The sequence below is a fragment of the Pinus tabuliformis genome, chromosome 2_2 (assembly GCF_031772625.1).
Source record: "Pinus tabuliformis cultivar Carrire ecotype Pingquan chromosome 2_2, CPIR1, whole genome shotgun sequence".
Lineage (NCBI taxonomy): Eukaryota > Viridiplantae > Streptophyta > Pinopsida > Pinales > Pinaceae > Pinus > Pinus tabuliformis.
In genome coordinates this window covers 989,561,195-989,575,826 of record NC_142300.1, presented here as the reverse complement: position 1 = coordinate 989,575,826, position 14,632 = coordinate 989,561,195, and the positions used below count along the sequence as shown (strand labels likewise).

General features: G+C 38.6%; 1 protein-coding gene across 7 annotated transcripts in view; it reads right to left on the bottom strand.

Annotated features, from left to right (window-relative positions):
* The window catches only part of LOC149196642 (uncharacterized), a 169,971-nt gene extending 156,590 nt beyond the window's left edge, over positions 1–13,381 (bottom strand). For 3 of the 7 annotated variants that reach the window (XM_089405595.1, XM_089405596.1, XM_089405597.1), the window contains exon 1: positions 13,185–13,378. In XM_089405595.1, coding sequence (XP_089261721.1) covers positions 13,185–13,308 — 124 coding nt within the window. In that variant the 5' untranslated portion in view covers positions 13,309–13,378. Of the gene's footprint in view, positions 1–13,184 lie in introns of all 7 variants that reach the window. The other 4 variants (XM_089405599.1, XM_089405600.1, XM_089405594.1 and 1 more) reach the window with 3 other exon arrangements.
* Between the last annotated feature and the right edge of the window lie 1,251 nt (positions 13,382–14,632).

The window sequence follows — 14,632 nt, the reverse complement described above, 5'->3', positions numbered from 1 at the left end:
AATAGTAATCCAACCTTATCTCTTCTTGCACAAGGTTATCCCAAAGAACATCAAGCAATTTCTCACAAGTGCAAACACATTGGACAAGAGGATTTCAAGATGGAGCAAGTCCATTCAAGGCAATGGACACCAACTCCTTATTCTCCACTTTCGTCCCTATGGTGAACAACTAATATCTCAACCTTGTAACTCTAGCCAAGTAGCTCATTGTTGCATTTGTGTTACTCATGTGGACAACTAAAAGCATGTTTTGCAAGAGATAAACATAGAGATAAGAACCCTAATATACACCAACCAAAACCTCATATAGCAACTTACCAATCAAATTGACAACAATGTGAAGGATAAAATGATTGACTGAATCAAGAATGGCTCTCTTTGCCTATGACTCCTTTTCAACATTGGCAGCCAACCATGTCGAATCAGTGAGTGCAACAATCTCTTTATCAATACTCTCCCAAAGCTCGGCCTCTTCCAAAAGCATTTGCAGCTTGAACTTCCAAGGTATAAAATTGGAAGCAACTTCTAACCTATCACAATCTTTAAATCCAAGAGTCATCATTTTGCAAATCTAAAACACAACTCAAAGCAAGATCAGCAATAAATAAGTTAGAACAACCCTTCTAGGGTTCAAGCACCTCTCCAAAGCATCCTATAGTTTCACACCCAATCAATATATACTAGATCAAGCACCTCTCCCAGGTACGTAACAACTAAAATATCTAACTCTCTTTTCACCAAGAGAGAAATCTCATCACAACAATTTTGATACCATGTAGAGATATATGAAATGCTCTAGAGCAATGTGGAAATTTCAAAATCTGACTTTTAATGCCAATTTAGAAATTTCACCTCAACCTTGAGTTTTACCAAATCCGTTTCCTATGAACCTTCAACCTTAGTGATGAATCTAAAGTATAAATATACAGCAACAATATTTCACTTCTCTCGCACCCAATTTCGCAAAACAATCCAAGAAAATAAATACATTCAAGAATACTTCAATACCACAAAGCTACAACCTTTAGGGAACACTTTTCAAGCATATACCAAATCTTAAATCTCTTATTACAGCGTATTGCAACAATAGTAAAATATGCTCTGTTATTTATAGATATGTGTTAAATCGCTTAACCAATTCATCTCTATATTATGTCAAATTAGCATTAGAATCTACCCAATCAAGAAGATAACATAAGCTGAAACATAAATTTGCAAGTACACACTATTTGGATAGTTGTAACATTATATACATAAGAGAGATGAAGTACATGTACCAACAACTTATTACAAACTGGTACAGGTCAAGGTCTCCAAATAATAGCTAGGGAAACCATAAGAAAGCCCTAGCCACCAACTCCTCCTAGCTAGGAATCACTCCTAACCAAGGTTGGCTACTCCATCAAAGATCCTCAACAACCTAGCATCAATAGTGGCAGGTCCTCCTCGGCACATACACTTGCATCCCACAAGTGTACAAGAAGGTCTCTTTCCATATTCTCCAGAACAAACATACCAAGTAGCACTAGGGTTTCCAAATACCACAAAACCCTAGAATTTTTCTCTCACAAAATCTACAAAACAAAATGCTTCCTTTGCTCCTCTAAAGTTGATCCCAAACCTTAGTCTTATTTGTTTCCTTAGGGAAAAACCCTAAACCTAGTCATTCATTGAAATTATTCCAAGAATGTTATTCTTCACGATAAAGAGATAAAATACAAATGAAGAAGATTACAAGTACACAAGTTTTCCCTAGCTCTTGCATTTCTAACACAAGTTTGTGATTACATGAGTGAACAAGTACAAGTGATGAAAAGATCCTCTCCTCCCTTTATTAATATGAAAGGTGAGGAAGACCAACAAGCATAAAGTGGAATGGGTCCACAACAAGCAAATTATCTAATCACTAGATATGCCCACATGTGCGGCTTTCCAACTCTGGTGACACATGTCAAGCTCCAAGGCATGCACATTCAACAAGGCTCCAAGGCTAGACACTCCTCAAGAAAGGTCCAAAGCTCCTCCACAAAAGCTTCCAAAGCTCCAATGCCACCTCCTAAGCTATGTGTACCTCTGAGCCCATTACACCTATATGATCACTCTTTAACCCAAGCATCCTCAAGTCAAGTACAAACCTCCATGCAAGCAACCAAGTTTCCCCATGCCATCGAGGGTGCAACAACCTCCTACAAGATGCCCAATCTAAGTTGCAGGAAACATTGGAGAAGGGTCCGTTTCCAGCCGGAAACGAAACGAAAACGAGGAAACTCATACCGTACGGCCTGGAAACGCGTTTCCGGCCGTACTAGCCCATTTCTCAAGGAGGAAACGTGGCCAGTACGGCCGGAAACGCGTTTCCAGGCTATACGGTGGAGTTTCCTCTTCTAACTTGACTTTTCTTGTATTTTTTTTATGTTTTTGCTTCTAATTTTTATTGGGCAACTAAAATATCTTCTGGATGCTTCTAAATGCCTCTGAGTGGGGCAGCCTAATGTTCAAGCCTATGGCCCTAGTGTTGATATGCAGTTCATGGTAATGTTAAATTCTTAAAGTAAAAGTGACATTCTCCTTTATTTTTCATTTTCATCCTTTTACTTAAATTTTTAACATTACCATGAAATGACTCAAGATGTTTGAGAGTGGTTTCACCCTCATTGGATTTCATATGGAGAAAGTAGAATTTTAGATCTCACTCAAAATCCAACAGACTTGTCTATTTTTTAGGATTTCAGGATTGGGGGGATTACAATGTTTCCATTGGATTTTGTCATGTACTAGGGTATGGAACTTGTATTTAATCAAGAGAACCAAGCCCTCTATGCAGGGGAGACTCCCAATAATCAAGAGCACGTAGGGTACTAGGGTATGGAACTTGTATTTAATCAAGAGCACTAAGGTCGTTCAACTATGTAGGAGGAGACTCCCAATCAAGCACGAGACAAGAAATTAGAAATTTCTCGTGACTGATTTTTGATATTGCTATTTTCATTATGTGATCATTCATGAGTAAATGTGATGTAAATTTAGAGACTTATAGTTTATGCATTGACAATTGACAATTTAATCATAATGTAATAAATTAGAATGTATCATATATGCTTTATGATTGCACATATTTCTTAAATGTCCTAATATATATATATATATATATATATATATATATATTGCGTTTCCCCATTTCCAAAATTTGGGCAGGTCACGTTTCATACCCGTGCCCATCTTGGAAACTCGTACCCGTTTCCCCGTTTCGTGCAACTTAGTGCCCAATGCTCCTCCTCCAAGGTGAATCATCCTCCAAGAAAGCAACCCACTCTCTATGTGTATATCATGAAGAATGTCATCGTGTTGTCTCGGTCTCCAATGCTTTAAGGAAATGTGCCACATAGGCATGAAGACAAGTTCTAGCAATTGAGGAGCTACCTAAGTCCAATGCATACATCCATCACAAAATAACCAAAGGTAACTAATCACACCATGCACCCCACATCACATGAAGTCCCCCCAAGCATGTTGTAAAAACTTTCAAAATAACTCGAAAGTTATCACAAGGATGCTTAACTTTCTTGATTACAAGACATCAACCTTAGTAAAACTAAGATAATGATCTTCAATGTGTTGAACCTCTTTAACTACCACTTTCACTTCTAAAGGAGGGAGATCAAGATTACCACGACCTACACTTACTTGGAGTTTCAATTCTCAAGGTCACATTTTCAACCCCAACTCTACAAAGGATGGTTTTCTAACCATGTTTGAGAGAGTGCTTTCTGTGTCACTTCTAGGATATCTCATCCAAGATGCACCTATTGAACACAATCATCAAATTCACTATCCTTTATGCCTCTAAGGTCTTGGGTCCTAGTTCACTAGGATTCAAAATACACTAGGATTGAGAAAGTATAGATCCTCTTGTTGCAATGTATGACCCATTTATAAAAGGATAGTTCCTCACAACATCATTCAATTTGAGTTTAGTGCACTTGAGTGGGCCCAATGGTTAACAACGTGTGTTTCCTCGTAAGAAGTCACAAGTTCAAAACTAGAGGGGGGTAGAGTATGTATGCCTTTGTAGACTTAGCAGTCAAATCGTTGCACGAAGGTGGGTCCCTTGTCCCACAATCAAAGGGGACTCACAGACCAGTTTGGTGTCTAGCTTGGTCGTGACCTTAAAATTGGATTATTATTATTATTGTTTTCAAATTGGTCCCATTGCTCCATGGGTTATAATCTCTACATGACTCAACTTCTAAACAAACACAATACACCTTCATAGTGCTTTGCTCCTCATAGGAGATTGCTTCTACTTCGTAAATCCTCCTAACTAAATGGATATAATGTGATTTCTTTAAGAATTCCTTGCACCTCCAATCTTTTGGCAATTCTATCAATTGTCTCCAATCTTTCAAGTATTCTCTTTATGCACCTAGTCACATCCTACCCTCTAAAAGGGTGTTGAACAGGGTGATAAGAGAGGACATTTACAAAGAGTACATACAAGTCACCTAGGTGTCCCCTCTTAATCACCTTGACCTAAGATGAATTTATATTCTAAGCACTTCATGTAGTTGAGGGATGGCATTATTGTTAATCTCAAGTATACCAGAAAACATTGAATGGGCAACCTCAAGATTCCTCTAGGCCAATTCAGAGTTTGTTCCCATTGACGTCAAGTTGAGATAGACCACCACATTTTAATGTCAAAGAGGATATATCAAGTTTGTGAATTATAGGACACCAAGTTAGAGGACCACCTTCTCTTTTGGTGCAAAATATACTATGTGATTAGGAGGAGGTCTTGTTGCATCTGTAGAGAGTAAAGGGTCTCGCTTGCAACTTCTTTAGGTACCTAGACCAGAGATGTCTAGCTTTGTTTATGAGAGAGGTACTAGATCGCAAGAAGCAAACTTTACAGGATCCACATAGGACAAAACCTATTAGATTGATAACATCTTTCTTCCCCCAAATCTTCACAACAGATGACCATAAGTAACATCCAAAGTCCCATCTGTCATTGGACTCTAGATTGATGAGACCCCGCATCTCCTATAGATTTGTAGTTGTGAGAATTCCGAAGTTTGGAATCCTACTGCAGCAACTGATATTATCTCTTCTATTTGTTAAATAAATTAAACAAATTATTTGCAGTTTCTTACAGCAAATATCGAAATAAAGACATTGCAGCGTTCACAAGTTAAATACTACGGAAAAATAAATGCAAGGAAAAATTATAGAAATGCTAGCACACATATAAGCACATTAACACAATTATTTTTTGAACAATCGTCCCCGGGAAAACCCAATGTGCGAAAACCGGTGCAGTAGATGAGGGTTTCTTTATTAATCTTCAGCAGTAATTCATGTACAAGATATTGGACAGCAAAAATAGAGAAAGAAACACTGAGAGAAATTTAGCAATAAATTTCTCACTCTCCACAGCGATTCTCTGACCCCAAAACGGACCCTCTCCCCTTACATTGGTCCCACTGCGTCATCCTCTACGTAGTACCCTGATGATCTGCGTCCTCTCTCACGCTGACTCTTCCAGAATTTATCCTGCACTCTCAGACTACTGTTGATGCCCTCTCTCTCTCTCACCTGCAACTCACCCTCTGGCTCTATCTTCTCTTGCTAAACTTCAGCCACTAAGAAAATCGATTTGCCTGGGCAACTGAGTATCTGCATTGGTGTGTCTTCTCCAAGCCCCATCGAGTTTCTTCTTATAATCTCTCTTTGAGACATCAATGGCCAAGATTAAAACATAATCAATGGCTAAGATTAAGTAGAACTCGATCCATGTCTTCTTCTAGAAGATTCTCACCATGACTTAATAAATACCCTTTAATTAATCAATTTTCCTACATTTATACTTAGGCACCATTAAAAAAAGATTAATTATTTTAATTAAGTTGTCTCTAGGTGGAATTTCCAAAAACGATTTTTGGGTTTTCAAGAATACATGTATTCTAGCCTCTCCACCAAATTTCATGGCTAGAACACATCTGATGCTCCAAAAACTAACACTCCTTCTTAGCAAGGAATGTGTTCTAGCGCTGCAGCCCACTGAAGCAACACCATGTTCCTGCACCAACTCTTGTCATGCTGCTGAAGTCTAGCTACTCTACCCATCAACTACTACGCAACTCTAATATGTGTTGCATCTCTGCTACTGCTGACCCTTCTGTACTGCTATCAACTATTGCATTTGCACTACAACTCCCTCTCATTTGTTGCGGTTGCAACTAAGAATCCATTTGTTTCTGCTACTAAAACAGGTTCTCCACCATACCCATTTGTTCCCTGAACTGGATGCACTTAGCTCTCCCTAGAGATTTCGTGAGTAAGTTTGCTACTTGATCATCTGTGGGAACATATTGCAGCTGGACTGCCCCACGTTCAACACAATCTCTGATGAAATGATATCTAATATCCATGTGCTTCGACCTATCATGAAATATTGGATTCTCAAAGAGTTTTATACAACTTTGATTATCATAGTAAACACTGGTTGCTCCCATTTTCTTCCTGAACAAACTCACTAGTAGTTTCCTAAGCCATATGGCTTTGCACGTAGTCGTGTTGGCTGCCATATGGCTTTGAACGTAGTTGTGTTGGATGCCATATATTCTGCTTTTGCTGAGCTCAATGCTACTGACTTCTGCTTCCTGCTGCACCAAGAGACCATCCCTAATCCAATGCTAAAGCAATACCCGGAGGTACTTTTCCTGTCCACTGAACTACCTGCCCAATCTGCATCTGTGAATCTACTCAATCTGACATCATCCCCTCGAGTATATTTCAACCCAAGCCCAATTGTTCCATGCACATACTTGAGAATGTGCCTAGTTGCTGCCCAATGTACCCTTTTTGGTTCCACCATGAACTAGCTAAAGGGTATTGACAGCAACGCAAATGTCTAGTCTAGTGTTGACAAGATACATGAGTGACCCAATTAGATGTTTGTGCAAGGTGGGGTCGACTTCCTTATCCCCTAATGCATATATCTTTTTCCAATTGGTAATCATTGGTGTTACCATGGGTCTGCAATCCTACATTCTAAATCTCTTCAGAATTTCTATAGCATATCTCCCTTGCCCAAGGAAGATCTCCCCATTCTTCTGCCATACTTCCAACCCTAGAAAATAGTGCATCAACCCCATATCCTTTATGTTGAATTTTGCTGCAAGGTTCCTTTTGAAGTCCTTTATGATCCCCGATGATCTTGCCAAAAAATATCATCTACATATAAAACCAGAATGAGAGGCTCATTCTCCACCATCATATAGTAGAGATTGGGATCTGCATCACCCTTGATGAATCCCAACTGTTACGAGTAATTGCCAATCCGACCGTACCACGCCTTGGGTGCCTGCTTGAGCCCATATAGGGCTTTCTTCAATCTGCATACATGAGTGCGCTTCTCATGAGTTTTGAAGCCTTCAAGTTGCTCTATTTACACCTCTTCTTCTATCACCTCGTTCAAGAATGATGTCTTGACATCCATCTAGTGAATTTCCCATCCCATCTACGCTGCTAGGGATATGGCAGATCTGATAGAGGTATATCTTGCAACTAGGGCGAAGGTCTCCTCATAGTCTATTCCTTCCTTTTGTGCATACCCCTTTGCCACGAATCTAGCCTTGTACTTCTCCACACTGCCATCTGCAGCGTACTTGATCTTGTAGATCCATCTGGATCCTACAACTGATTTGTCTTCTAGACAAGGCACTACCTCCCAAACATCATTTGTCATGATAGAGTTGTATTCTTCTACCATGGCATCCACCCACACTTGATGTTGTGCAGCTTCCTGAAAACTGGAAGGTTCTGCAACCTGAGCTACCAAGGCTTGATATCTGTCAGGCTGCCTGCGTTGTCTCTTGTCTGTCCTGGGAGCTCCGACAAACTCCTCTACATCTCTTAAGGTTTGGCGCACTTCCCTAATGGCTCTACCACTAGTGGTGGGAGGTTCAGTCAATTCCTCCTCCTGTTCTTGCTGCTTCATTTGTTGAGAACTTCCTGGATCTCCTAGTCCTGAGGAGATGTTGGTACTAGTCACTGTACTCGATCCCTGTGACTATCCTCCTGCTTGTCCAACTTGTTGTCCCTGCTGGTGGACTAACGGAACTTCTGCTGACTGATCTCCTATAGCCATCTCATGAGATTTTCTAAAAACTCTGTCTTCCATGAATTTTGCATCTCGCCTTACTACAATCTTCCTACTGCTAGGAACGTAGATCCAGTATGCCTTTGAGGTCTCACTATATCCTACGAGGAACACCTTCTCATCAGTCTAATCTAACTTACTGTGTTTTTCATCTGGGATGTGACAGTAAGCTACGCTCCCAAAGATCCTCAAATGACTTACTTCAGGCTTCTTCCCTCTGAAGACTCCTTCTAGCATTTTCTTCCCTAATGCTCTATGAGGTGTTCTGTTTTGAATGTACATCGTTGTGTTACATGCCTCAACCCATAGAAATCTAGGCAAATCCTGGTCATATAACATAGCCTTTGCAGCCCCAACTATTGTTTTGTCTTTCCGCTCTGCTACTCCGTTCTGCTGAGGGTTGTATGCCGTTATCTATTCTCTTTTGATGCCCTCCTGTGCACAATAACTTGTGAAGTCTTTATCAGTGTACACTGTTATCTAAACGCAGCACCCTGAACTTTTTCCCTATCGCATTCTTTACGAGTGCCTTGAACTCTCTGAACCGATCGAAGACCTCATCTTTGGTCTTTAGAAAATAGTCTAGGTCTTCTTGGAATGGTCATCAATAAAAGTGACATAGGGTCGCAAATATCTGAGTGTACCAATCCCAACACGCCTTTTACTCTGCTATCACTTCTGGGAAATGCTACCTTAGCATACTTCCTAAGTACGCAACCTCTACAAACGTCGTCGTGCTCAGTCTTGAGAATTGGAACACCCATTACAGTTTCTCAAAGCATCCTAAGTGCTCCATGGTGTAAATATCCCATCCTCCTATTCCATAGTTCGTTCAGCTCCTTCCCACTACTATTGTCCTTGCCTATCAGTGCCATTAGAGAATCAATCTGCAACCTATACAACCTATTGCTTCTAGCTCCAATCTATCTCACCTTCTTCCAGCTAGAGTGTTTGACATACACTTTCTTCCCCATGAAGTGTACATCGTACCCCTTGTCCTACAACTAGGACATTGAAATTAGGTTCATACCCAATCTTGGCACATGCAGTACATTAGTAGCACTAGTGCTGGTTCCTATTTCGGTTTAAAACTCTATGGTGCCTCTCCCTACCAGAGTACATTTAGTTATGTTCCCCATAGTGATCTGGAAGTCCATCTGCTCCTTTTGATAGCTAGAAAAATATTCTCTAACTCCCGTCATATGAGCTGAAGCTCCACTATCAATATACCAGACACCAGATGATGTTGAACCTAACAAGCATGCAAATTCATCTTCCAATTTGGAAGACAATTCTGAGGCTTCATGGTTGTTGATTCTATCCATGACTTTTATGTGCTATTTCTCCTTTCCTTCTCAACGCTTATTTTGCTGCTGCAAAATGTTGCGTCCTAGCTAGAAATATGCCCTGCAAAAGAATTATTGTTGCTCCCTCTGCCTCTGACAATTTTTCTGATCTGGAGATGTTACTTTCTTTGTTGACTCCTTCAGAGAAGTAAAATTCTCCACAGAAATTGGCTTTCTGGCTAAGTGGATTGTGCAACTCCTAGGGTTTCAAGCAGTTGCTGACTCAGTGCTTCGAAGCTCCCTCTTCTTACCTACAGCTGAGATTTTGTTAATTTTAGGCAACAATGGTATGTTCTATGCTTTAGAGCAATTTTACTTCAATTTTTTTATTAGCCCAATATCAATATCCAAATTAGCAATCACATCAACATGATAGTAAAACGCAGATAGAACATAAACATAAACAGTAGAAGACAAGCCAAGACAAGAGGACACAAGATGTGGCACCAACCAGGGACAAACCCCAATGTGGGGAAACCTTGATCAATTCTTCTTATATTCTTCAATAGTTCAGCAGAGGGAGAGATAGTACAATTTAGAAATCTAATAATTTATGATAGCAGCAAAAGAGCCCTAACCAGAAAAGTCAACGTCGGTCAACAAGGTAGATTTGACCCTCAACAAAATGGTCAACTTCAGTCAACTTCGACCCCCAAACAACAAGAGGAATCAGCCCTCAAAACAACCCAACACAATGCAGTCAAACCTAGTCAAACAGCCAACCCTGCGGTTAGCCCTAGCTGCAGTCAACGCTGGACAAAGTCAACATTTGACCTCAATTTCTGTGCCCAAAAATGCGGCCTGCCCAAACAGATGTATCCCACCCAAAAACACAGTCAAACAAGTCAGTGATGTTGGTCAACACTAATCAAAACACTTGTTGAAATTTGGTCAACGCTGGTCAACGCCCAAAACAAAACTTCATCCTCCTTTCCTTCACATGTGTGAGAGAGAAAGCTGCGCAGAAAATGTGTACCCAATCAAATGAGGAGAGAGAGAGAGAGATGTGTGTGGATGAGTGATGTCCAAATGAGGATGAGGCATCATGAATTTATAGACAAGTGTTGAGGATGAATAGACATGACTGTTGGGCTTCTGAGTCTACATGAGTTTGTTGGCCGACCTTGACAATTTGTTCATAATATAAATAAAAAACATATCTTCATTTGTACATGTCAGAATCGGATGATCTTTAGATCAATCCTATACCTTTCAGAGAGACGAATCTAAGAAAAATATCAGTTGTCATAAATAAGATGACCCATGTGAAGTTTGGCCCTAGTTGCCAATTTTAACAGATTTCCTTGCCTCTATATGTGCTCTGATACCATGCGAGAATTCCGAACTCTGGAATCCTACTGCAACAACTGATATTATCTATTCTATTTGTTAAATAAATTAAACAAATTATTTGCAGTTTCTTATGGCAAGTATCGAAATAAATACACTGCAACCTTCACAAGTTAAATACTGCGGAAAAATAAATGCAAGGAAAAATTATCGAAACGCTGGCACACATATGAGCACATTAACACAGTTATTTTTGGACAATCGTCCCTGGAAAAACCCAATGCAAGAAAATCGGTGCAGCGAATGAAGGTTTCTTTATTAATCTTCAGCAATAATTCATGTACAAGATATCGAACAGCAAAAATAGAGAAAAAAACACTGAGAGAAATTTAGCAATAAATTTCTCAATCTCCACAGCGATTCTTTGACCCCAAAACAGACCCTCTACCCTTACGTTGGTCCCACTACGTTATCCTCTGCGTAGTGCCCTAATGACCTGCGTCCTCTGTCACGCTGACCCTTCCAGAATTTATCCTGCACTCTTGGACTACTGTTGTTGCCCTCTCTCTCTCTCACCTACAACTCGCCCTCTGGGTCTATCTTCTCTTGCTGAACTTCAGCCACTGAGAAAATCGATTTGCTTGGGCAACTGAGTATCTAGACTGGTTTGTCTTCTCCAAGCCCCATAGAGTTTCTTCTTATAATCTCTCATTGAGACATCAATGGCCAAACTTGAAACATAATCGATGGCTAAGACTAACTAGAACTCGATCCATGTCTTCTTCTAGAAGATTCTCACAGTGACTTAATTAATACCCTTTAATTAATCAGTTTTCCTAAGTTTACACTTAGGTACCATTAAAGAAAGATTAATTATTTTAATTAAGTCGTCTCTAGGTGGAATTTTCAAAAACAATTTGTGGATTTTGGAGAATACATGTATTCTAGCCTCTCCACCAAATTTTGTGACTAAAACACATCCGATACTACAAAAACTAACAATAGCCAACAAATTGATTCCCACAAGGGGCTCTATGAGGGTCCACTATTAGCACAACTCGTAGATTGGTTCACATCAAGCCAATATACAGCTCAGCACAATGAGACCTCAAAGTCGGACTTTCCCCTGTCAAATCATTACCCACCAATCTTTCATTAACAAATTCTTTATGACAACCTAAAGTGTTAGGGCAGTTTCAATAGATGGCAAATATCCACTCAAGATCAAATAGCACAACCCCCCTTGGTATTCTCTAGATTCTACATCGTCAAGGTTCTACATCGTCAAGCTTTAGATCAGTTCCTTCTCCATGACTAACAGTGATAAGGGTTCCCCATCTCCGTCCTTCACCCCTACTCATATTCACATCTATGATGCTAATATTGAGCTCGGGCGTTCTTGTTATATCTAACCCTTGTTCCTTTTCTTTCTTTGTTCCGAGTACTTGACAATGCTCTTTCATTTATTTCTCATGTATCTGTTAATTTAGATTACTTCATGCTTTCAAAATAACCTTAGGTACTCCCGCACATGCTTATCATTGATCGTACTTTTTTCTTCAGTCCCATTGACTTACCTTTTGGGTCATTCCTGGGCTTTAATATAATATTTTTATCTTATATAGCTAACAAAATGCGAATGTTGGTAGGGTATGGCTCTTGTCGCTTCAGTTATCAAATCTCAAAGGTTAGAGTAACATGGCCCAAAATAGCCAAACAGATTACACATCAGTGGATTGTCATTGACACATTATGTTCAGTAAATTGCTTCAAAGCCAAATAATAATCGTATTAACATGGAATAAAATCTTTAACAAAGGACGTGCCACTTTATTATTTAAACTAAGAAGGCATCAAATACAACAATCACAAGGAAAGGGGCCCACAAAGCACACAGACAACTCTACGCAATGGGGTTTTCAAACACGAGCAGGATATGAGACACAAACGGATCACTCCTGAGAACCATCTGTGCTGAAACAAAACAATCCTCTCTAGCTTTGTCATGCAGTATACACTACAATTACGATCATAAATGAAGCCCGTGCGCTGGCAAGCGAGGGGTTAGACATTTTGTCAAACCCTTCGAATGCAACCCTTTTGATTCGCAGCAGGAGCGGAGATCAGAATGGTGAGAGGATTATAGAAGATTTCTAATTTTCTTGATAGTTGTATTCTACACTGCAAAACCTTTGTTTTCCGAGGCCGAGCATGAATGGAGTACTGAATACACTTTCAACAATATGTAATGAAGAAGAGAGACTGGAGTATTTTACATTTTAAAAACTGTGTTTTCCGAGGCTGAGCGAGAATGAAATATCGAATACCCATAACCAAACAATATGTAACAAGGAAGACAGATTGAAGGGCAAAAGCAGGATCACCTGTGAAGGGAGTTGAAGAATGCAAAATGGTGAATCGTGAGACGAGGGATTTGGCATCAGGTGGACATCCCAAATGAATTTCGCTCATCACTTGTTCTTGTCCCTCCTCTTCCTCTTTCTCCATCTTGCAAAGTATGAATGGAGCTTCTGTTCAAATTTTTTCCAAATTTTGTCATGATTTTAAAACTATATAATTTTGGAATCTTTTAATTTTAATCATAGAGTAAACATTTTATCCTAACTTCAACTTATTTCATTGTCACATTGATATCGCAAACACTTCATCGAACTTTTATCTATCCCATTATGAGTGTTAGATGATATGGAAAGTTAAACTTTTTATTAATTTAGCATTTTTGTTATTTTTACTTCAATTTAGAGTTAGGTAAATTCTCTAAAAGTATTGTTCTCGATAGGGAAATTTTGGATTATAATGTAATTTTGATCCTATTAAATTTGTTTAAGGATAAATTATATTGGTTGGTTTGAAATTTAGGTAATTTAAATTTTAAGCATAAATTATATTTGTTGGTTTGAAATTTGAGGCCATTTAAATGATTTATGTGAGAGATTTAGAAGACAATATTCACAAAAGCTTCTATTCAAATAATTATTTGTTTTTTATTATATTTATAAGTGTATCACTTCACCATATATTAATTTTGGATTATGGTGGAAACATAATCATTACTAAAATTTATGGATAAATTATATTGGTTGGTTTGAAATTTAGGCAATTTAAATTTTAAGCATAAATTATATTTGTTGGTTTGAAATTTGAGGCCATTTAAATGATTTATGTGAGAGATTTAGAAGACAATATTCACAAAAGCTTCTATTCAAATAATTATTTGTTTTTTATTATATTTATGAGTGTATCACTTCACCATATATTAATTTTGGATTATGGTGGAAACATAATCATTACTAAAATTTATGTTAAATTCTTCTCATATTTTTTATTAAGAAAATGGTCATTTTAGTACAAGATTAGCTTTACTCCAATAGTTTTGGGAGCTATTGTTTCCATCAAAAGGTTTTAGAGTTATGAGTTGTTACCTACACACAAAAAAAACTAGGTTTTAGAGTTATGAGTTGTTACCTACACCAAAAACTTTGTTATGAGGTTTGCTTTGGGTGTAAGTCTTTTGTTTGATGCGAAATATTTTTTCCTCACTTTAGGACCAACATTGTATCATAATTGTGAGTGTAGATGACATTTCTTACAGAGGTTTTTTGGTCAGTGTTGTTATATATGTGATGCATTACAACTTATTATTATTGTGGGAGATTCCTATGGCGAGAGTTCATTCCACATTATTTACTCTTCCTTAAAATTCAACATCTTAGAAATCAGATAGAGTAATTAATAAACATTTATGAATGAGCCACTGGCCCTTTCTGTAAACCCCTCAAACCAATCATGCCAATAGCATTGGAATAGTGGA